Source organism: Camelus ferus, chromosome 16 (genome assembly GCF_009834535.1).
Source record: "Camelus ferus isolate YT-003-E chromosome 16, BCGSAC_Cfer_1.0, whole genome shotgun sequence".
NCBI lineage: Eukaryota > Metazoa > Chordata > Mammalia > Artiodactyla > Camelidae > Camelus > Camelus ferus.
In genome coordinates, this window is record NC_045711.1 from 11,997,182 (window position 1) to 12,018,525 (window position 21,344).

Genomic DNA, 21,344 nt, shown 5'->3' on the forward strand with positions numbered 1-21,344 from the left:
GAAAATCCGACCACATGAACAGGATGCCTTCAGGCTCTTTCCATTACTTGCAGGAGAGAATTGCCTTTAGGTGCAGCTGCTAAAATCCAAGTATGCCTTGGCCTTTAACCATGTGGACTGAGGGACTATTAAAACCAGCCACACACAGCCTAGTTACCATGCCCTGGGGGCCTGAATTAGCAATCCCGCTGGTACTGGACTAGCCCCGCAGGAGTTGCCGTGGTCTCGCAGCCCGGCCACCCGCGCACAGGCCGCGTGGAGTTTCTGTTGATTTCGCTCCCTCCCTCGGAGCCGCCGACCCGCCGGGTGGAGAGTGCTCAGCCGCGCAGCCCATCTCGCCGGCTGCACACTCACACAAACATCGGCCCGCTTTTCCAGCCCTGGGCGGTGGGTGCCTCCCAGCCGGGACTCGCTCTAGATTCTGCAAGCCTCGCGGCGCGCGCCCCGCTCCGTGCACTGCGCTCCACCGGACTCGGAGTTTAATCACACAAACAGTGTCCGGCTTCCTGTCCTCATCTCCCCCTCCCGCCCCGTTTCCCTGGCCCCTCCCTCTCCCCAGCCCGATCCGCCCGCCCGCTCCCCCTCCCCCGATCCCTCGGGTCCCGGGATGGGGGGGCGGTGAGGCAGCCACAGCCCCCCGCCCCCATGGCCACCCGTCGGAGCCAGAAGCGGAGGGGGCGCCGGGGGGAGCCCGGCACCGCCCTGCTGGCCCCGCTCGTGCTGGGCCTGGGCCTGGCGCTGGCCTGCCTTGGCCTCCTGCTGGCCGTGGTCAGCCTGGGGAGCCGGGCATCGCTGTCTGCCCAGGTGAGGCCCGGCTCCACACCCCTCCCTGGGCAGATCAGGAGCGGAGTCTGCGGAGCAGCTGATGGGGCCGGGTGGGCCGAGGGCAAGGGGCCAGGAAGATGGGTGGAGGGTGAGATGTCAGGTGGAGAAGGACAGGGTGACGCTGCCTCCTTCCCAGCAGGAGCCTTCGCAGGGGGAGCTGGTGGCAGAGGAGGACCAAGACCCGCTGGTGAGTGGGCGTGGGTGCTGGCTGCGGGCGTGGGAAGTGTGCGCCGCCTGAGGGTGCAGGTTCTGCCCTGGTTGTGCCAGCCGCATGTGTGTGTGTGTGTGTGTGTGTGTGTGTGTGTGTGTGTGTGTGTAGGGGGGTGCACGCACCAGCCATGCCATGTGTGGGTACCTGACAGAGGGTGACAACCGTGTGTAAGGGGTTTGTGCCACATTTGTGTCACCCAAGTATGAAATGTTTATTGGCCATGCGGGGGGGAGTGGGAGCATGAGATTGGTAAGCTGCTGTGGAAGAGGATGCTGGTTGTGTGTGCAGGATGTGGACCCCTGTGCACGCTGACAGGATGTGGGCATGTGCATGATGTACCAATTGCTCGCAGGGTCTATGCTGGTTGTGGGGGTTAGGGGGTGTGGCTGGTCTTGGGAAAGGGGCAAGGGCTGGGGCCTGATGGGTGGCCCCGGCCACTTCTGGCTGAGAGACTTGGTCCCTCCCTAAGACATCTGTGCCTCTGGCTGGTGCCTCCCCTGACGGGCCCCTTGTCCATCTCAGTTTAAGTCTCTGGGAGTCCCTGGCAAGATCTTGGTTTAGCCCTGCCCTTAATTCCCCTAGGACCTGAATCCCCAGACAGAGGAAAGCCAGGACACCGTGTCTTTCCTGAAACTGGTTCGGCCTCGCAGAAGTGGTAAACGGCCCTTTATCCCAACCTCAGGAATAATAATAGTGGCTGGTCTGTGATGGCTTCTGGAGTTATGACTGCTTTTGTTCATCATAACAGCAGGCAGAGTAAAATCCATTAACCTCCCTTAGGGAGAGAGAAACTTAAGCACAGAGTAAACTGGGCTCGGAGTCATGGAGCTAAATAGTCGAGACTCAAACCTAGAATTCTGACCTTCCCTCTGAAGCTCCTTCCATTCATGGACCTGCTTCTCACTTCAGACCCAACCCCAAATATGAAGAAGGGATGGCCAGGAGTTAGGAGAACCCCTGGGGTCTTGATGAAGACCAGGCGAGGGAGTCAGAGGCCTGGATCCCAGTAAGCAAAGAGACTTATGACTGGGGTGACCAGGTATCCAGGTTTGCCGGGAACTGCCCTGGCTTCCACCTGTTAGCACAGTGTGATGACTAATAGCGCCCCTCTTGCTCTCAAAGTCATCCCAGTTTGGATGATAAGTTATAAGTTGCTTTACTTGTGGAGGAAGATAAGGCCTGAGGGTCTGAGGTCAAGAGTCTGGACAAGGATTAGGATGCCAGCGTTCTGAGGAGAACGGGGCTGAGGGAGTAGCTCCCTGCCCCCCAGACGTGGGGGTGCTTTGCCCATCTGTCTTTCCTTGATTCTCAGCACCTAAAGGCCGGAAACCACGGGCTCGCAGAGCGATTGCAGCCCACTTTGAAGGTGGGTGATGGCGAGCGGTGCCCCAGGGGTAGGGGTAGCAGAGAGGCAGGGCCGGGCTCACCGTGCCTTTTCTGTGTCTTACAGTTCACCCACGGCCGGGACAGGATGGAGCACAGGCAGGTGAGACCCCATCCCCACCTCTGAGCTCTTCCCTGACCCCCCACAGCACTGGCCTTCTGGAAAAGGGGCCCTTCAAAATCTTCACTCCCCAACCCCACCTCAAGCCTTGGAACCCCAGAAGCCAGTTCGGGAAAGTGCTCAGGGCTCGGTTCCCTGGGCTCCCAAACCTGAACTTTGTCTATGACCCAGACCCCAGAGCCCCAGGGAGACCCCTTCCCCTCTCAGACCCCAGGCAGATTCCCCCTCCAACCACCACCCAGCTCCTCCCTCAGCCCTCACTCGTCTCCAAGAATTACCTTTGACTTTTCTCTTCTTCCCTCTTCATATTCCAAGTCTTCATACTCTGATCATTTTTCTCAGATTTTTCCAGTCTCTGCACATCTGTTCCATCCCTACCTCACCCCTGCCACCTCAGCATCATGACCTTGGAACCTCAAACCCGGTCTGTAGCCCCTCCCCCATTCCAGACTTACCCCATCCCCTCCTCTGTCCCACTTGTGTTGCTAGGCTCAGCCCCGCTAAACCACCCTTTCATTGTTCCTTTGCTTCTCTGCTTGGATTCCAGCCTCTCCATGGTCTGATCGCCACCTCTTTTCCCTGCACACCCTTATGCCTTCTCCACTCTTGTTAGGCTGACACCCCCTCCCCACCAATGTGCCTCTTCTGGACTTTGCACATACTATTCCTTTACCTGGAATGCCCTTCCATGGGACAAGCCAGGAGGCAAAACACAAGGGTGGCTTAGCCTGGGGGCTGGCAGTGGAGATGGAGAGAAGTGGATGGATTCAGCAGGTAGCTTGAAGATAGGGCTTGCTGGGTGGGGGATCGGATGTGCAGGGTAAGGGAAAGGGAGAAATCAGAAATGACTTCTAGATTTTTAACATGGGCATCTTTGGGAATAATGCTGCCCTTTATTAGGATGGGGTTAACCAGGGAGGAAATAGGTTGAGAGGCGTGTAAATGGATAATTGAATTTGAGGTCGAATAATAAATAAATGAAGAGATAATAATAAACAAGTGAGTTTCACAAATAGATGGCGGCACATGGCGGACTAGCTCAGGCTGGGTCAGGATGTTCAGAGTCAGGAGTCATCACCATATGGATGGTATTTAAAGCTATGGGACTGGATGAGTCACCCAGGGGGAAAGAGGGGCCCCATGAGCAAAGCCCTGAGGCTCTTGGACATTTACAAGTGCAGCAGAGGAGGAGAACCCAGCAGAGACTGAGAAGCAGCCAGAGAGAGGGGAAAAAACTCAGGGAGGGAAGTGTCCTGGAATCTCAGAGAAGACACAGTTTCAAGAAGGAGGATGTGGCTGTCTGTGCTGAGTGCAACTGAGAGGTCACATGAGATGAGAACAGAGTAAAGACCACTGGGTTTGGTAACGTGAAAAGTCAACTGGTGACCTTGACAAGGGCGTTGTCAGTGGTGTGGTTGGGATGAGAAGCCAGAATAGATTGGATTAAGAGAAAATGGGAAATAGAAATTGGAGACAGTGACAACCCTTTCTAGAAGTTTCTCTGGGACAGGAGCTGAACAATGGGCTAGGAGGTGGAGGAGGATGTGAGTCAAGGAAAAGTTCAGTCCTTTTAGGGATAAGCAATACATGAATACATAAATCTTGTCTGATATTTATTGAGTGTTTCATCTCATCTAATCCCCCCAACAGTCTTAAAGGGAAGATATTCTGATCATCTCCACTTTTCCAGATAGAGGTTACTTAACATGTCTGAGGTCATGATGACACTAAGAGGTGGAGCTGGGATTTGAACCCAGTGAGTGTGTGCTTGTGTCCTGGGCATCGTTTGTGTGAGAGGCAGGGGATGGAGGACCCTGCAGGCAACGTCCAAGAAGGTGGGAGGGGGTGGCTTCCAGAAGGAAGAGAGGGACACATCATCCCATCACTGTGAGAGTCAATGGGTCAGTGGGGAATGCAAGAACCGGTCGGTCTGTGATTTGGGTTTGGGGACATGAAGGAGCCTTTACCTGCTAACTTCTAGGTCTTCTGCAGAAGGAAGGAGACAGGGGCAGGGGCTCTGAGGAAAGATGGTACCAAATCCTTATCTTGGTGAATGCAAAAGCAAGCTTAGTGGGGGAAAGAAGGACGATTGCCAGGCAGTAAGGAACGCATTGTGGTTGTGAGACTGAGAGACACCAGGGTCCCAGGCACACCAGGCCCTTGGCCACAACCAGCCTTTGCTCAAGCTGGTTCCCTGGCCAGGAATGCCCTCCTTCCTTCTCTCCCAGGCCAGCCTTCCTCCTCTCTGTATGGACCATTTGTCTCGCAGTTACCCAGACATCCATCCATCCATTCATTCATTCATTCATTGACTCAACACTCATGCACCGAGATCCTACCGTTTATAAGGACCCCACGAGGTGCCCACGGTGAATAATACCTATTCTCAAGGAATTACTGTCTAATAGTGGAGACAAGCAGAAACACTTGTAAATTACAATAGGCTATGACAAGAACAATAATGAAAGTAAAGCCAGAGGTGCGTGGTGACATAGAGGAAGACAAACCACCTTACAGTGGAGACAAGGGCTCCTTCCCTGAGAACTGTGGGCCTTGAAGCATAAGTGTTAGATGGACAGGTGGTCAAGGACATTCCAGGTAGAAGGAACAATTCATGTAAAAGCCCAGAGTTTGCCAAGAGCATGATGAGGCTGGGGCCTCAGTGTGGGGAGGAGCAGCCCTGGAGGAGCAGGATGGGGTGAGGCCGGAGAAGAATAAGGAGCCAGGTCACAGATGCAGTCTGGAAGTTATTCTGAGGTCCAAGGCTCACACCTGCCTTTTAGAAACATCACTGTGTGCCTATGTGTAGTCACACAGGGAATAAACTGGAACAGGCAAGGTTGAGTCCCGAGGAGCCCAGAGAGGAAGGAGGCTACGAAGAGTCCCAGGAAGAAATGGCAAAAGCCAGGCTGGGGAGGGAGATGTAACAGAGCTCTGTGGGTGCAGAATTGCTAGGAACTGGTGATCAGTGAATAAAGCTGGTGAAGGAGAGGGAGGCTTGGGTGCCAGGTGAGAAACAGCTCAGTGTGGAATACAGACTGTCAGACAAGTTTGGGGCGGGGGAGGTTAAGCTCAGTTTTGGCCTGGATGATTTGGAGATGCCTGGGGCTGTTCTAATGGCTGATGGCCGGCAGCTAGCAGTGTCAGGAGGGGCAGGAAAGGGCAGGGCTGGAGACTCAGATTGGAGTCTGCAGAATAAAGGCCAAGGGAACCCGTAGGTGGGGATGAAAATGCCCAGTGAGCTATGTGTTTTCCTTGAGAAAGTAACAAGGACAGCGCCCCGGGGCTGGCAGAGGATGGGGTCTGGGGAAGGCAGCTGCCCAGGCTGTTGAGATGAAGCCAGGGAGGCCCTGAAGAGTGGCCTGTGGACCCAACAGAGAGCTGGCACCATGGTCGCCTCCTCCCTGTCTCTTCCCACTGGTTTTTGCTTGGTGCCCACCAGAGCAGGCCCAGCTCCAGGGGCCGGGGGCCAGTGGTGAACAAGACCAATGTCCCTGCCCTCTTGGGAGAGTCAGACCCCAAGCCATCACATCCATAAATAAACAAGCCAACTTCCCTTGGTGACGCTGGAGAGAAATAAGGTGATGTGGTGGAGAGATTAACAGAGGCGGGGCTGGGACTAGCTATTTCTGGGAAGGTCTCTCAGAGGGACCTGATGACAGAAGGGGCCAGGCAGGGGAGAAATCCTGGCGAGAGGGCAGAGCAGTAAAAGCCCTGGGGGAACAATGAGCTTGAGGCCCTGCAGGGGCCCAGTGGCTGGAGTCTCCTGACTTGGAAGAATGTGTGAGGTGAGATCAGAGAGGTAAAAGCCGCTTGAGACTCTGCTCTGTCATTCTACTATCTTCTTTACAATTTGCAATTATCCTCTCTCTAGATTTTGGTGTGTGTGTAGTGGGTGGTGGTGGTAATGGCTTTATTGAGACGTAATTCACAAACTATATAGTTCTTCCCATTTAAAGTGTTCAATTAAGTGGTTTTGAGTATATTCACAGAGTAGTGAGACATCATTACAGTAATTTGAGAGCATTTTCATCACTTCAAAAAGAAACCCCATCACCTTCACCCATGACCCCGTATCTCCCTGATCCCTCCCAGCCCTAAGCAATGACTAATCCACCTTCTGTCTCTACGTATTTGGTTATTTGGACATTTCATAGAAATCATATAATAGGTGGTCCTTAGTGACTGGCTTCTTTCATTTAACATGTTTTCAAGGTTCCAACATGTCGTAACATGTACCAGTATTCCATTTCTTTTTATGGCTGAATAATATTCCATTGTATGGATTTAACACAAGTTTCCTTATTCATTCATCAATGGATGGATATTTGAGAACCATTTGATTATTTTTAATTTTAATAATCCAAGTAATGCATCTCCAAGCGCAAGAGCAAACAATAGAGACACAAACTGTAAAAGCCCCCACGCTTCTTCCATCCTACTCTTCTCCCCGGAAGTGGCTGGTAACAGCTTGCTCTGTATCCTTCTGGTCATATATGTGGAATTTATTTGCATAACTTCCTGTTACACTAGGGCTCCCTGGGCTGTGGCTCCTCCCTTGCCCTTGGTCATCTAGATATCTTCTGGGTAAGATGGGCCCAAAGATTTATAAACTCAGTGGGTCCCAGGTGAGAAATGGTGAGAAAGTTCTGTAAAGGGACTGTCCCCTGTTTCTGAACATCCATATTCAGGTGTGGACGGGACGGTGAGTGGCTGGGAGGAGGCCAAAATCAACAGCTCCAACCCTCTGCGCTATGATCGCCAAAGCGGGGAGTTTATAGTCACCCGGGCTGGGCTCTACTACCTGTATTGTCAGGTAAGCCGCACCTGGCTCTGCGGGCCAAGCAGGAACTGAGGGAGAAGGGCTGGCTTAGGGGGTGGGGGCCGTTAACGGTGGGGGGCAGGAGCTAGAGGTTTGGGCTGGTTAGGAGACCTGGGTCCCCAAGGAAATGGGAGACTGAGCTGAGGGCCAGCAGAGGCCTGGACTCTGCCCACCCTCCCCCACCCCTAGGTGCACTTTGATGAGGGAAAGGCTGTCTACCTGAAGCTGGACTTGCTGGTGGATGACACACTCGCCCTGCGCTGCCTGGAGGAGTTCTCGGCAACGGCAGCGAGCTCCCTCGGGCCCCAGCTCCGTCTCTGCCAGGTGTCTGGGCTGTTGCCCCTGCGGCCAGGGTCCTCCCTGCGGATCCGCACCCTCCCCTGGGCCCATCTCAAGGCCGCCCCCTTCCTTACCTACTTTGGACTCTTCCAAGTTCACTGAGGGGCCCTGGTCTCTTGGTGGCTTGCCCAGGCCGCCGGCTCCCTACAGCAGCTCTCTGAGCACACACACACCCTCCCCCCTCCCCTCTGTCCCACCCTAAGATGCTCCTCCCCCAGACCTGCCTCTCCTGCGGGGCTCTCACTTGATGCCCATGCCACATAAATACTCCCATCCAGCTCCGACCACACCCCCACCTCTGGCTCCCCACCTCACCAGCCCCCAAACCCCTGATCTTTCCCTGCCCCCATTTGTCTCCTGACTCCCCACCCTGGCCGCAGCCCCCCAAGACACTGTGTTTACTGTACTCTGGGTGACGATGGATCCTGAATACCCCTCTTCAGGCACTGAGAGGGGCTGGATGCCAGAGAGACTGGGACTAGGCCAGGAGTTCCCAAATGTGAGGGGTAAGAGACCAAGGCAGGCTCCTCCCTTGATAATTCCCTGTGGATTTTTAAAAGATATTATTTTTATTATTATTGTGACAAAATGTTGATAAGTGGATATTAAAGAGAATAAATCATGGTCACTCTCTTTATTGGGGCTTAGGGGACATCCTCAGGATAGCTGGGGGCTATGGGAAGGGGATCGGGGCATTGGGGATTGGGGTGCAGGACTCCTGGAACAGGGCGATGTCTAGGCTCAGCAGTGGGGACCTACCTGCCTCCAGCCCCGAAGCACAAGCAGAGTCAAAAGGCAAACTGCCAGGAAAAAAAATCAATCCTCTGCCCAAGGTCCAGCAGAGGCAGCCTCATTTACCTAGGAGGCGGGCCTCATCCCACGGGGAATCCCTGGCTGGGAGGAGCAGGGGCCCTTCCTCTTGGCAGCCTCGGACATTCAGCAGGTGCTGGTACAAGCCCTGGCTGGGATGTGGGGTGGGCCCAGGGTCAGCAAGCAGGAAGCCGGGGCCCAGGAAGCCGGGAACCTGGGCCCCTGGGTTCAGGGGAGGAATCCTACAGCGGCAGGGTGCTTGGGGATCTTTCTCTCTTTGTCCAGAGCCTTATGTAAGAGCTCTTCTCGGGAAACAGGAAGTCTCGCTTGCCAAGTTCAGCACAGGGAGTAGTGCAGGCCTTATTCCAACACACCCGGCCTGGCCTTAACCCCAGAACTCAGCCAGTTTCTTGCTTCCTTGACCCTGGTTCTCCTCCCCACCGACCCCCTCCCCTCCTTTCCCACCTTTGGTCACTCCAAGCCAACTTCCCCAGAGAGCCTGCCTGTGCCTGAGCCAGAGGGTCTTCCACTCTCACCCCCTGACCCTTAACGCTGTCCAGCTTGTCCCTCCATCCCGGCTCCTGGCACGACGCCCCAGAGCCAGCCAACCTTCCCTCCCCCACTCCTGGGGCCGCCCCGGGGTTCCTGCGCTCTGGCCGCTCCTCCTGGGTGTCACTGGCAGCCCCGTCCTTCCTAGAGAGACTGATAGCAAATTCTCCTGAGGCTGGAGGACGGTGACGGGTCTCAGGACGTCACTGGCCCCACAGCGGAGTGCCAGGAACACCAACAGTGCCCTGAGCTTGCTTTCCGCCTCCCTCCTTTTTATTCTCAAGTTCCTTTTTACTTCTCCCTTGCGTAACGCCCTTCTTCCCTTCTGCACCACTGCCTGCACCCCCACCCTCCCAGTCACCTCCTTGCCACCCCACTCCTCAAGCCACAGCTGTTGGCAGGGTCCTCAGCTCATGCCAGCCTCATCTCCTTCCTCGCTAGCCCCCAAAGGGCCCCCGGGAGACATGGGGTGCCCGGTCCGAGAGCCGGCAGTCTCAGTTGCCCTCTGGTTGAGTTGGGGGGCGGCTCTGGGGGCTGTGGCTTGTGCCATGGTTCTGCTGACCCAACAAACAGAGCTACAAACCCTAAGGAGAGAGGTGACCCGGCTGCAGAGGACCGGAGGGCCTTCCGAGGAGAGGGAAGGGTATCCATGGCTGAGCCTCCGGGAGCAGGTGAGTGAGGGGAGAATGGCGTCTGGGAGAGAAGTATGGGTGCCAGGGCGGTCTCCAGGCCTCTTGGTTCCAGCTGCCTGGTTTGCAGAGTTTTGAATGGGTGCAAGAGAGGGTCCCGGGTTTAGAGGTCAAGGGAGCAACCATTCCAGGAAAGGAAATTGTTAAAGATTAATGCTTCTCGTACCTAACAGATCCTGGAGGAGAGCCAGCACCAAGACTCAGGTTGCTGGGAAAAGGTGCAGGAGAGATGTGAGGCATTTCTGGGGCAGAGGGAGGGCTGGGATAAAGGCTGTCTGTGACCCTTGCATTTGAGCCTAACCCTGACCCTCTTTCCACAAGCAGAGCCCTGATGGCCTGGAAGCCCGGGAGAATGGGGAGAGATCCCGGAGAAGGAGAGCAGTGCTCACCCGTAAACAGAAGAGTGAGGCCTCCGGGGTGCAGCAGGGGTGGGAGGTGATCAAGCAGCCTGGGATGTGGAGACCCCGACCCTGAGTCAGGGTGAGGGTGGAGGGCTGACAACAGGGCAATGGGGGTAGGTGGGCACTGCTAAGATTTCTTCCTTCTCTCCTCAGAGAGGCACTCAGTTCTGCATCTTGTTCCCATTAACATCACCTCCAAGGGTAAGCATTATTTTAAATCATGGCTTTTGGGGGAGGAGCAAGATCCAGGAATTGTGGGGCCGGCACCTGGGCCCGAGGGAATCTTAGAGGTGAAAGTGTCCCAGAAACCCTCATCCCACACTCCTCACCTCCAGAGGACTCTGATGTGACAAAGGTGATGTGGCAGCCAGCTCTCACGCGTGGGAGAGGCCTGGAGGCCCAAGGATATGTTGTTCGAGTCTGGGATGCTGGAGTTTATCTGCTGTACAGCCAGGTAACCCCAAACACCCCTGAGCCTCACCTGAGGGCCTGGAGGCCTGTTTTCCCAAAGCCTTATGTCCCCGGACTGAGGGTTTCCAACCACTACTCATACCAGACTTAGAGGGCTCCTTCATTCCTTGGCTCCTAGAACTGAGCCAGGCCATCCGTTTTCTTCAGCATCTCCTCCCTTCCCTTCCAGGTCCTGTTTCACGATGTGACTTTCACCATGGGTCAGGTGGTATCTCGGGAGGGCCAGGGAAGGCAGGAGACTCTATTCCGATGTATACGAAGTATGCCCTCCAACCCCGACTGGGCCTACAATAGCTGCTACAGCGCAGGTGAGAGATGTGTGCACAGTGGACTGTGGATGTGAGGAGAACAGGAGAGCTCTGGCCTGGGGGCAGTGCCTGGGGAGCTGTACCGGGGGTTGGAAGGCTGGGTGTAGAGGCAGATCTGAGGAATGAAGGACAGAATACCTTTTTCCTTACAGGAAGCATCACAAAGGCTAAGCTGAGGGGGGAGGGTATAGCTCAGTGGTAGAGTGCATGCTTAGCATGCACAAAATCCTGAGTTCAATCCCCAGTACCTCCGTTAAATAAATAAATAAATGAGCCTGATTACCTCCCCACCCCACCAAAAAAAAAAAAAAAAAAAAAAAAAAAGCTGAGCTGGAGATGGGAGGGTGAAACATCAGAGTATCTGCAAGGCTGTGCTTCACTGAGCTTACATATTCTCTCCTTTCTCAGGTGTCTTCCATTTACACCAAGGAGATATTCTGAGTGTTGTAATCCCTCGGGCAAGGGCGAAACTTAGCCTTTCTCCACATGGAACCTTCCTAGGGGTTGTGAAACTGTGATTGTGTTGCAAAAGATGGTTCTGAGCTTGGAAGACCAGGGTGGGTACGTTTTATAGACAGCCAAGAGCTGATTGACAAAGGACAGGGAATACGCAGGAACAGAGGCCTCTTTTGGGTTTGACAGGAATCCAGGCTTTGACAGCTCATGACTCTCCCTCCCTTTTCTCTTTCCACCTCCACCTTCACCCCCAGGACTTTGAATTCATAGATATTAAAGAGATTTTAAAAACCTTGCTTTTATTCTCCATCCAGCCCCAAATTCTTGAGGGAGTTGGGGGGTGGTGATGCCAGGCATTGTCTAGACTAGCTGGGTCCCACTGGAATGCTTCCAGAACAGCACCACCATCTAGCGGCAGTTTGAGACAATCATCCTGCGTGTTGGCAGAAGTCCAGGAAGCCTCCCTCCACTCAGGAAAACTCCTGGTTCCCTATGCCAAACCTCTCTCCAGGTACCCTCTACCTCTTCACCCCACAAGAAGCCTCATCCTCATTTCCCTCTCTCCATCAACTGTGCTCCAGTTTCCATCACTAACTCCAGCGGTGCAACTATTATGTGCCCGTCTGCAGAGGGTGCCCGACAACGACGGTCCCCTCGGATCCACATTATTACTCTTCGGGTCTCAGCGTTGCCTTTCCTGCTCTCCATTGCCCTGGCGTGGCAGGCCACTCTAAACCTGTCTGTGCTGGGACCGGTCGCCGAGGAGCCTTGGATGAATCGTACGCCCTGGTGCTGGTCCTGTCTCTCTGAATTCTCCTTTCTGTGCAAAACCTGCCTAAAGATAAAAAAAATAAAGGAGAATAAATAAAGCTCGGATCCATTTCTCCCACTGCTTTGCCTCAGCCCCTCAGCCCGTACTGGGACTTCCCCGCCCTCCCGGCCCTCATCTGACGCGCCTCACTGGAGCAATGTGTTGCTGGCAGCGAGTGGAAGGCAGGGCTACGCAGCGCGGGGGCGGGGCGCAGGAGAGCGGCACGAGGCACGCAGCCGCAAAAGAGCGAGTGGCGGGGCCGCCCCGCGCGGCTCCGGTCGAGAGGGTGTGCGCAGGCGCAGCCTTGCGTCAGTCTCGTGGGCGGGACGGTCCTTTGGCGTCTACGTTCTCGGGTAGGCGGGAATAGGCGCGTGGTGGCCGCGCCGGCGCTGTTCGCCGGGTGTGACGTACTAATTGTGCGCCGCCACCGCCGGTGGGCCTGGGGCTCGCGGGAGGGGAAGGAGGAGGAGGAGGGGGAGGTGGTGGAGGTGGAAGCTGAAGCAGAGCAAGCGGCAGCCGCGGCGGGGCGGCTCGGCGGCGCGGCGCGCGGCCCAGAGGCGTTGGAATCCTGAATTGAGACGGCTGCGCCTGAAGACAGCAGGAGTGGCGGGGCCGCTGCCGTCGCCGGAGAGATGAGCCGGGAAGCCTGAGGCCAGAGACGCCCGCCCTCGGGCCTGTCCGCCCGGCTTCCCCGCTCCCGGTGAGGACGCCCCCCCCCCCAGCTCTGCCGCAGCCTCTCCCATTCCTGGATCTCAGTCCCACCCAACCGGGGCCCACGAGGCCCTCGAAGGGGCTTCTTAAAGCCCTTGCACGCCGAGCCGCCCGAACCTATAGGACCATACCGGTGTTGGGACGCATTCTGGTCCCCGGGGACGGAGCAGGCGAGGGGGCTGGGCCAGCCTGGCTCGGCTCAGTTCTGTCCCAGCGCCTTGATTCGGCTGCCTAAGTGCCAGTTCAGTTCTCTTGTAGTTTCCTTTAAAATCCTTCCCTTTTCGTTAGATTCTAGTACCTGAGCCATAGCCCTGGTATCCCCATTCCCTCTTGAGACGACCTGAGCATGCTCACACCCCTCCATTCATTCCAGGGTCATAGAGAACTCTTCCCACTTTAGACCACGGTTTCCCTGTGGAAGTCAAGTATCTCTCTACCGTGTCAGGATTCCCGTACTGAGCCATCTCCTTTATTAGTCTCTCAACTAGGACATCCTGGTGATATTAAAATAGAGAAGTAGAGCCTGAAAATACTGGATTTGACCTAGGGGTCTGAGAAATAAGAGCCCAGAGGCCTGTTACTTAACCATTCTCACTTGCTTCTATCCAGGCAGGAGAGATGGTGGCACAGACAGTAGAAGGCATCTTGTGGACTGTGTTAACTGGGAAGATCTGTAGTTAGGAGTTTTTTGGGTTTTCCTCAGTTTATTTGCATCTGACTGCAGAAGAGGCATGCTGAGGAAGAGCAGGATCTGGGGTATTGGATGTTTGAATTCTGACACTCTGACCTTTGTTTTACAGGCTACTGGAAGATGAAAGAGACTATACAAGGGACCGGGTCTTGGGGGCCTGAGCCTCCTGGACCCGGCATAACCCCAGCTTACTCAAGTCCCAGGCGGGAGCGTCTTCGTTGGCCCCCACCCCCCAAACCCCGACTCAAATCAGGTGGAGGGTTTGGGCCAGATCCTGGGTCAGGGACCACAATGCCAGCCAGACGCCTCCCTGTCCCTCGGCCTTCTTTTGATGCCTCAGCTAGTGAAGAGGAGGAAGAAGAAGAGGAGGACGAAGATGAAGATGAGGAAGAGGAAGTGGCAGCTTGGAGGCTGCCCCCCAGATGGGGTCAGCTGGGAACCCCCCAGCGGCCTCGCCCTCCCCGTCCTACTCATCGGAAAACCTGTTCACAGCGCCGTCGCAGAGCTATGAGAGCCTTCCGGATGCTGCTCTACTCAAAAAGCACCTCGCTGACATTCCACTGGAAGCTTTGGGGGCGCCACCGGGGCCGGCGGCGGAGCCTCGCACACCCCAAGAACCATCTTTCACCCCAGGAAGGGGGTGCGACCCCACAGGTGCCCTCTCCCTGCTGTCGTTTTGACTCCCCCCGGGGACCACCTCCACCCCGGCTGGGTCTGCTAGGTGCTCTCATGGCTGAGGATGGGGTGAGAGGGTCTCCACCAGTGCCCTCTGGGCCCCCCATGGAGGAAGATGGATTAAGGTGGACTCCAAAGTCTCCTTTGGACCCTGACTCGGGTAAGATGGAAATGGGGCAGAGGAGGGGTTGGGGAGGGCTAGATCCTGGGGGGACCAGGAACCTCTTGCTGTGGAGAACTAGATCTAAGGAAAGTAGGATGGCAGAGTGAGGGGGTCCAGAACAGCTGTGAAAGGTTTTAAGTCCCACTTTGAGCAGGAGCTAAGTCTGGGGAGAGAGTCAAGGCTGGGATACAGAATCCCTAAGTAGCTGTCATGTGTGTAGATGAGAAAGGGAGTCATGGTTTAGAAAAGTCAGACAATCTTGTCCACTTGAAATCCCTCTTCACCTGGCCTCTCAGGATAAGGGCCTCTGTAGGTACATCTCCAGAGGGTGCCATTCTTACAGTGGTGGGATGGGGTCTGAGTAGTGTGTGTGACACTCTGACTCAGAATATTTCTTTTTCGGATAATCCCAACAAAACAACTTCAGGCTCTCTATGTCTTTAAATAATTATTTGACTATTTATCAAGCCTTTGCTGTATGCAAGGACTATGCTAGGTACTAGTGGTGACAGATATCTCTGAAATTTATTTCTCTCTGAATCCTAGTCTTTTCTTGCTTTCCTCCTATTTATGAGTACAGGCATACCTCGTTTTATTGCACTTCACTTTACTGTGCTTTGAATACATTGCATTTTTTACAAATTGAAGGTTTGTGGCAACACTGAGTAGCGCAAGTCTGTCAGTGCCATTTTCCCAACAGTATTTGCTCAGTTCACGTTTGTGTCACATTTTGATAATTCTTGCAGTATTTCAAAGGCTACAACTCACTGACGGCTCAGATGATGGTTAGCATTTTTAGCAATAAAGCCTTTTTAAATTAGTATATACACGTTGATTTTTTTAGACATAATGCTTATTGCACTTAATAGACTACAGTATAGTATAAACGTAAGGTTTTTTTGCACTGGAAAATTGAAAAGCTTGTGATTTGATTTATTACAATAGTCACTTTATTGTAATGGTCTGGAAACAAATCCACAATATCTCTGAGGTATGCCTGTAGTGACTCTTCCTCTCTGTCCTTTATAACCTCTTGGGCATGCTCATCTTATGCTTTAGGGTATCCATTCCTTAGAGATTATATCAGTAGATTTTTGTTTTAATTCATCCTTCTTGTGGTCTTATAATTTGTGTTCATCATTTAACCTTCCCATTGTCCTTTGATCTGAGACAGTTTCTTGCTTTCATCCTGTTTCCCCTGCCCTACAGGCCTTCTCTCTTGTACTCTGCCCAATGGCTTTGGGGGACCACCTGGGCCAGAAGGGGAGCGGAGTCTGGCACCCCCTGATGCCAGCATCCTCATCAGCAATGTGTGCAGCATCGGGGACCATGTGGCCCAGGAGCTTTTTCAGGGCTCAGATTTGGGCACTACAGAGGAAGCAGAGCGGCCTGGGGAGAAAGCTGGCCAGCACAGCCCCCTGCGGGAGGAGCATGTCACCTGTGTGCAGAGTAAGGAACCCTAGAGGATCTAGTCTCTTTCCTTCAGCCAACTCCTAGATCAGAGTCTGGAGGCCTTACCCCACTCTTCTCTCCCTCCTCTACTCAGGCATCTTGGATGAATTCCTTCAAACTTACGGCAGCCTTATCCCCCTTAGCACTGATGAGGTAGTAGAGAAATTGGAGGACATTTTCCAGCAGGAGTTCTCTACACCTTCCAGGTAAGGCATAAGAGAGATGATCATTAGAAGAGGGCTGGGACCTGGGAGATGGGGCGAGAACGCTGCTGCCTTTTCTCCCATAGGGATGTAGTTGGGGAGAAGGAGAAAGCTAGAACTGAAGGGGAGGACTCTCCAGACAAGGTGTAAGCCCCTGTAAGCCAACTGGGAGGGTCATTACTGGGACCCTGAAATACTACGTGTACCTGAGTATTCATGTGCGTCTTACTGGGGAGTTGGGCTTTAGTAGGTTCTCAGAAGGACACACGACACCTCCCCAAACCTGAAAAAAAAAAAAAAGGTTAGTTTAGGTTCTTATTCTGGGCAGTAGAAGGTACTTCTGTGTGCCTTAGCCCCCTCGTCTCTTGTGTGACTCCACCCTTGGCCTACCCAGGAAGGGCCTGGTGCTGCAGCTGATCCAGTCATACCAGCGGATGCCAGGCAATGCCATGGTGAGGGGCTTCCGAGTCACCTATAAGCGGCATGTGCTGACCATGGACGACTTGGGGACCTTATATGGACAGAACTGGCTCAATGACCAGGTAAGGAGGTGTGGAGAAACAGACCCAAGAGGGGATTCAGGGAGCAGGGTGTGTAGGGCCCTCTGCATGGGAGAGCCCTGTACCCATGCCCCAACCTCCATGGCAAGTTGCCTTCTGTCTTCTCCCCAGGTGATGAACATGTATGGAGACCTGGTCATGGACACAGTCCCTGAAAAGGTAGGCCTAACCAGATGCTTCAGTCCGTGGAAGAATTTCTGCAGTTCTAAGCAGCTTAATCAGTCCCTTTCATCTCTTCCATTTTATATAAAGAGGGTTTTTGTTTCTGGGGAGAGGTGGTAGAAGGTAATTTGTTAAATTCAAATCTGTAATCTTGGTCCTAAATTTATCAGTTCTGTTCCTTTCCTCTAGTCTTCGGTGTTTTTCTCCTATGGCTAACCCGACAAATTGGGGTGGGAAGCTATAAGATAAGATCAAAAACAATTTTGTGTTTTTACCCTCAGTGAGTTGAAAACAACTGGAGTTTGTTGAAAGCAGTTCTTAGGGTCATAATGAAGTGGAGTGGGCTGGGGAGAGGACATTTAGCAGGAGGGCCTGTGGTCTTTTAATTCTATCCAGCTCTTTTGTGTCATTGGCACAGGTACATTTCTTCAACAGTTTCTTCTATGATAAACTCCGTACCAAGGGTTATGATGGGGTGAAAAGGTGGACCAAAAACGTGAGTTATGAATTTACATCTACTTGTGTATCACTTTCCCTCTAAAGAATTAGAGTTTTGTTTCCTGTGAGCCCTTTCCCCAACCCTGTTCACTCAGTCTCTCAAATATTTAGTAATTGTCTTCTGTGTGCCAGGTGCTATTCTGGGTACTAAGGATACAGTATTAAATAAGGAAAATTTCTTGCCTTTATGGGGTGAGAATAAATAAGCAAGTTAAATTTCTGTTACTGATAAGTGGTGTGAACAAATTAAAACAGTAATGTAGTAGCCTGGGAAGCAGGGACTTTACATTGGGTGGTCTGGGAAGGCCTCTCTTACTGAGATTTGAATGATGAGAAGCCAACCATGTGCAGATCTGGTGCAAGAGTATACTCAGTAGAGGGAACAGCAAGTCTGTGGGACACAGAGCGAGAAAGAACATTTGAGGAACAGAGGGCCCATGTGAGTGCCTATGTGGTTGGAGCAGAGTGAGCAAAGGGAAAATGATACAGAGTTTTTGTCAGAGAGCAGATCTTGTGAGGCGTGGAGGGTAGGCTGAGGAGAGTGGGTCTTAGTCTGTGTTTTGAGAAGCCATTGAAGAGTTTTAAGCAGACTGTGTTAAACTCCTGTTCAGTGATAGGTTGAAAGGGGGCAGGAGTGGAAGCAGGCAGATTGACCAGCATAGCACCGAAGTCCAGGTGAGAAACATGGACCAGAGTGGTAAAGGTAGAAATAGAAGTAGTTTAATCTCGGATAAATTTTGCAAGTAGAACCAACAGGACTTTCTGACAGACTGGACATGAGAAATGAAGAAACGACAGGAATCAAGGATGATGCTTAGATTTTTGGCCTAAGTTACTGGGGAAAATAATTAGTGGGGAGCAGGTTTGGTGAGGGGAAAAAAGAGTTCTTTTCCCCTCTAATTAGTTTACCTGTCCTCCCATTCAAAGGCCAGGAAATTACAGTGAGGTAGGACGGTTGGCTCCAGCTTTTCTTAATTCCTGTCCCCAGGTTCAAGAGTTTAACTTTACACCCTCAGGGACCTGGCAGGCCTTCTTCTCCTGGTAGAGGTGGGGGTGACATGCAGTGGAAAGAACTGGGCCTTTATATGCCTTTGTTTAAATCCAACCTCTGCCATTTCTTCCACGACCTTGGGCAAGTCACTTTACTTTTCCAAGCCAGTTTCCTCATGGTTGACGTGTGAATTTCCTCACAGGATTGTTGTGAGCATTAACTGATTGAGCATTTTCTAGGTGCCTCACATTGTTCTTAGTGTATCATAGGTATTAACTAGTTTAATCTTCGTAACAAACAGGTGAGGGTGGGTACTGTTATTTTCATCCTTTCACAGAAAAGGGAACTGAGGCACAGAGAGTTCTTAAATAATTTGCCTGTGGTCATAAGCTATTAAATGGAGGAGCTGGGTTTGAACCCTGAGAGTCTGGCTCCAGGATCCTGAGCCTGGGTTCTTAGCTACTAAGCACTTGCTTGTTCTGGCACTACCTCCTCTTTCCTGTCTTCCTCCCTTATCCTAGGAATCCAGACATCCAGATGTTGAGCCTTGTCTCACAGTCTAGTGACTGAGCCTTGAGTTCTCCCAGTTGGCTCCTTGCCTGCTCCTCCATTCCTCTTTAGAACCCTCCTGGCAACAGGCAGGATTTTTGTGCCGTCTTACCTGACCTCCAGCACTGTCTTCTTAGGTGGACATCTTCAATAAGGAGCTACTGCTAATCCCTATCCACCTGGAGGTCCACTGGTCCCTCATCTCTGTTGATGTGAGGCGGCGCACCATCACCTATTTTGACTCGCAGCGCACCCTAAACCGCCGCTGCCCTAAGGTTTGAAAGGGAAGAGCAGAATGTGGCGGGGAGATCCAGTGGCAAGGCATTTCAGGCAGAAGGGTGGGTTTGGGGTCTTAGAGAAGCAGCCTGGGCTTGGTGCCTTGACCACCACACCCTGGGTTCAGTAGGGCATCACTTCCTCCTTGTCTCCACCTGCACAGCATATTGCCAAGTATCTACAGGCAGAGGCAGTGAAGAAAGACCGGCTGGATTTCCACCAGGGCTGGAAAGGTTACTTCAAAATGGTAAGTTTCAAGAGGAGGGTTATGGAGTGAGGGGTGGGGGACAGGAAGTGATAGGAGGCAGAAGTTGAAGTCATACCCTAAGTTCTCCAGATGAAGGGCCTACCTACCTTCTTTTCATTCTCTAGAATGTGGCAAGGCAGAATAATGACAGTGACTGTGGCGCCTTTGTGTTGCAGGTAAGCAGGTATCAGTTGGGTTAGAAGGTTGGGAGGGAGGCAGGAAGCTGGTCTGCATCCCTCACGGCCACTAGTGGAACAGGAGTAATGTTATGTGTTAATGCAGAAACCCTGATTTCATTGGTCCTCTCTTGGCTTCCCCATACTACTTTGGGACTGGGTCTGTGGTCCCTGGTCTCTGGCCCTGATTTAGCTGCCTCCTGATCCCCAGTGCGAAGTTTTCTCTGTTAACACTAGCTATTGCATGTACTAAATAGGAATTTTGGCTCTAGAGTCAGGTCCTTTTTTTTTGAGCCCCAATCTATGGGACTTTGGCTTCCTGTTTGTGAAATGAGAATATTCTTGGAAAGATTCAGGGAAATGTATATCATATGAAATGTGTAGCACGGGTCCTGACTTGGGGGGATGCTCGGTAGGTGGTTCTCATGGCCTGCTTTGTTAACACCCAGTACTGCAAGCACCTGGCCCTGTCTCAGCCATTCAGCTTCACCCAGCAGGACATGCCCAAACTTCGTCGACAGATCTACAAGGAGCTGTGTCACTGCAAACTCACTGTGTGAGCCTCGTATCCCAGGCCTCAAGCCCATTAATTAATGGGCAGGGGGACATGGGAGACCCTTCCTTCCCAAGAAACTCCAGTTCCTTTCCTCTCTTGCCTCTTCCCACCCAATTCCCTTTGGTTTTTCATATTTAAATGTTTTAATTGATTTTTTTTTTCCTTTGAGAGAATACTTGTTATTTCTGATGTTCAGGGGGTGGCCATGGAAAATCCCCGTTTTCCCTCTGTCTGCAGGGGAGTATGGCCTTGTGGCCTGGGTGGGGCAGTCATCTCCCTTCCGTGTGTAGGGCCGGGGGGCGGGCAGGAAAATCTGTGCTGGGGGTGGTGGGCGGGCAAAGGGATTACTGCCTGCCATATCTTCAAACTTTTTTTTTATATATATATATCTATATATATATAAATGCCACGGTCCTGCTCTCGTCAATAAAGGATCCTTTGGAGATACATAGTGGTGGTCTTCCTTAAGGGGCCTCAAGTGGATATCTCAGGCTTTCCTCCAGCCAGTGCTGTTAGCTACCCTTTTATGGGTCGAGACTTCAGGGACCAGCTTTCCATCGTGGCTCAGACAGTGCCAACACCATATCCTCAACCAAAAGTATCCACCAGTCTTGGGAGTCGGGGCTGGAAGGCGGGAAAGTCGGTAAGCCTCAAACATAAGAGAATTTGAGCGGTGCTAAAGTTGGGGAAACAGGACACTTAAGGAACAGGCCAGGATTCATGATCTTAAGCCTGGAAGTCAGTTATTCCATTCCTCCGCCCTCCAACCAGAGGAACCCTCCCAGCTGCTAGGGTACGGCTCCCGATTCCACATCCCTGTACACTTGGAACACATCGGGGTTGGCGTCCGATTTATCTTTACTGCCACAGAGAATAAAGTGGGTTCAGGGGAGACCTGGAGCAGAGGTGGAGGGAAGTGGTAGTCTCGGGAGCCCGGAAATCCTTGTAGGCTGAAGCCTCGCCCCCCCTTGCGTGATAGGGCCTGCTCGGCCACGTGACTAGGGCACTCTCGCCTCCGCACGTGTAGGGGTGCAGGGCCCCAAGATGGCTGCCAAGCCGCGAGGCCTGACTCCTATATGTCACTTCCGTACCGGCGAGAAAGGCGGGCCCTTTAGCCAATGAGGCAGCGGGGCTGGTCCTCATCTTGACAGGCGTTCAAGTTACCCAATGGTGGCTGCGTGCCAGAGCGCCTACGAACTCACGTCACGCCGAGTCTCTGAGCGGCGGCGGGCGGGGCC

General features: G+C 53.0%; 4 protein-coding genes across 6 annotated transcripts; 3 read left to right on the forward strand and 1 right to left on the reverse strand.

Annotated features, from left to right (window-relative positions):
• The first annotated feature begins 524 nt into the window (after positions 1 to 524).
• On the forward strand, positions 525 to 8,324 carry LOC102507653 (TNF superfamily member 12). Of its 2 annotated transcripts, none has more exons than XM_032498685.1 (7): positions 525 to 804; positions 965 to 1,012; positions 1,619 to 1,691; positions 2,349 to 2,402; positions 2,487 to 2,522; positions 7,232 to 7,356; positions 7,552 to 8,324. In XM_032498685.1, the coding sequence occupies exons 1-7, from the start codon at positions 646 to 648 to the stop codon at positions 7,801 to 7,803; spliced, it is 747 nt and encodes a 248-aa protein (XP_032354576.1). In that variant the 5' UTR covers positions 525 to 645; the 3' UTR covers positions 7,804 to 8,324. The 2 variants fall into 2 exon arrangements, with proteins under 2 accessions (XP_032354576.1, XP_032354575.1); XM_032498684.1 differs by having other exon boundaries at positions 532 to 804; positions 962 to 1,012.
• Positions 8,325 to 8,443: 119 nt separating this feature from the next.
• Positions 8,444 to 12,265, forward strand: TNFSF13 (TNF superfamily member 13). Of its 2 annotated transcripts, XM_032498682.1 has the most exons (8): positions 8,444 to 9,731; positions 9,923 to 9,967; positions 10,074 to 10,152; positions 10,304 to 10,351; positions 10,486 to 10,604; positions 10,791 to 10,929; positions 11,338 to 11,490; positions 11,897 to 12,265. In XM_032498682.1, the coding sequence occupies exons 1-7, from the start codon at positions 9,474 to 9,476 to the stop codon at positions 11,445 to 11,447; spliced, it is 798 nt and encodes a 265-aa protein (XP_032354573.1). In that variant the 5' UTR covers positions 8,444 to 9,473; the 3' UTR covers positions 11,448 to 11,490; positions 11,897 to 12,265. The 2 variants fall into 2 exon arrangements, with proteins under 2 accessions (XP_032354573.1, XP_006175865.1); XM_006175803.3 differs by lacking the exon at positions 9,923 to 9,967 and having other exon boundaries at positions 8,554 to 9,731; positions 11,338 to 12,261.
• LOC106728571 lies at positions 11,664 to 13,231 on the reverse strand. The gene is made up of 3 exons (XM_032498220.1): positions 13,206 to 13,231; positions 12,342 to 13,086; positions 11,664 to 12,220 (listed from the first exon to the last, which is right to left on the reverse strand). Exons 1-3 carry the CDS (start codon positions 13,229 to 13,231, stop codon positions 12,116 to 12,118), a joined length of 876 nt encoding a protein of 291 aa, XP_032354111.1. The 3' UTR covers positions 11,664 to 12,115.
• On the forward strand, positions 12,759 to 20,553 carry SENP3 (SUMO specific peptidase 3). Its single transcript, XM_032498680.1, has 11 exons — positions 12,759 to 12,896; positions 13,708 to 14,433; positions 15,646 to 15,885; positions 15,983 to 16,094; positions 16,486 to 16,633; positions 16,763 to 16,810; positions 17,232 to 17,309; positions 18,989 to 19,126; positions 19,291 to 19,374; positions 19,500 to 19,550; positions 20,000 to 20,553. The coding sequence occupies exons 2-11, from the start codon at positions 13,719 to 13,721 to the stop codon at positions 20,108 to 20,110; spliced, it is 1,725 nt and encodes a 574-aa protein (XP_032354571.1). The 5' UTR covers positions 12,759 to 12,896; positions 13,708 to 13,718; the 3' UTR covers positions 20,111 to 20,553.
• Positions 20,554 to 21,344: the final 791 nt, after the last annotated feature.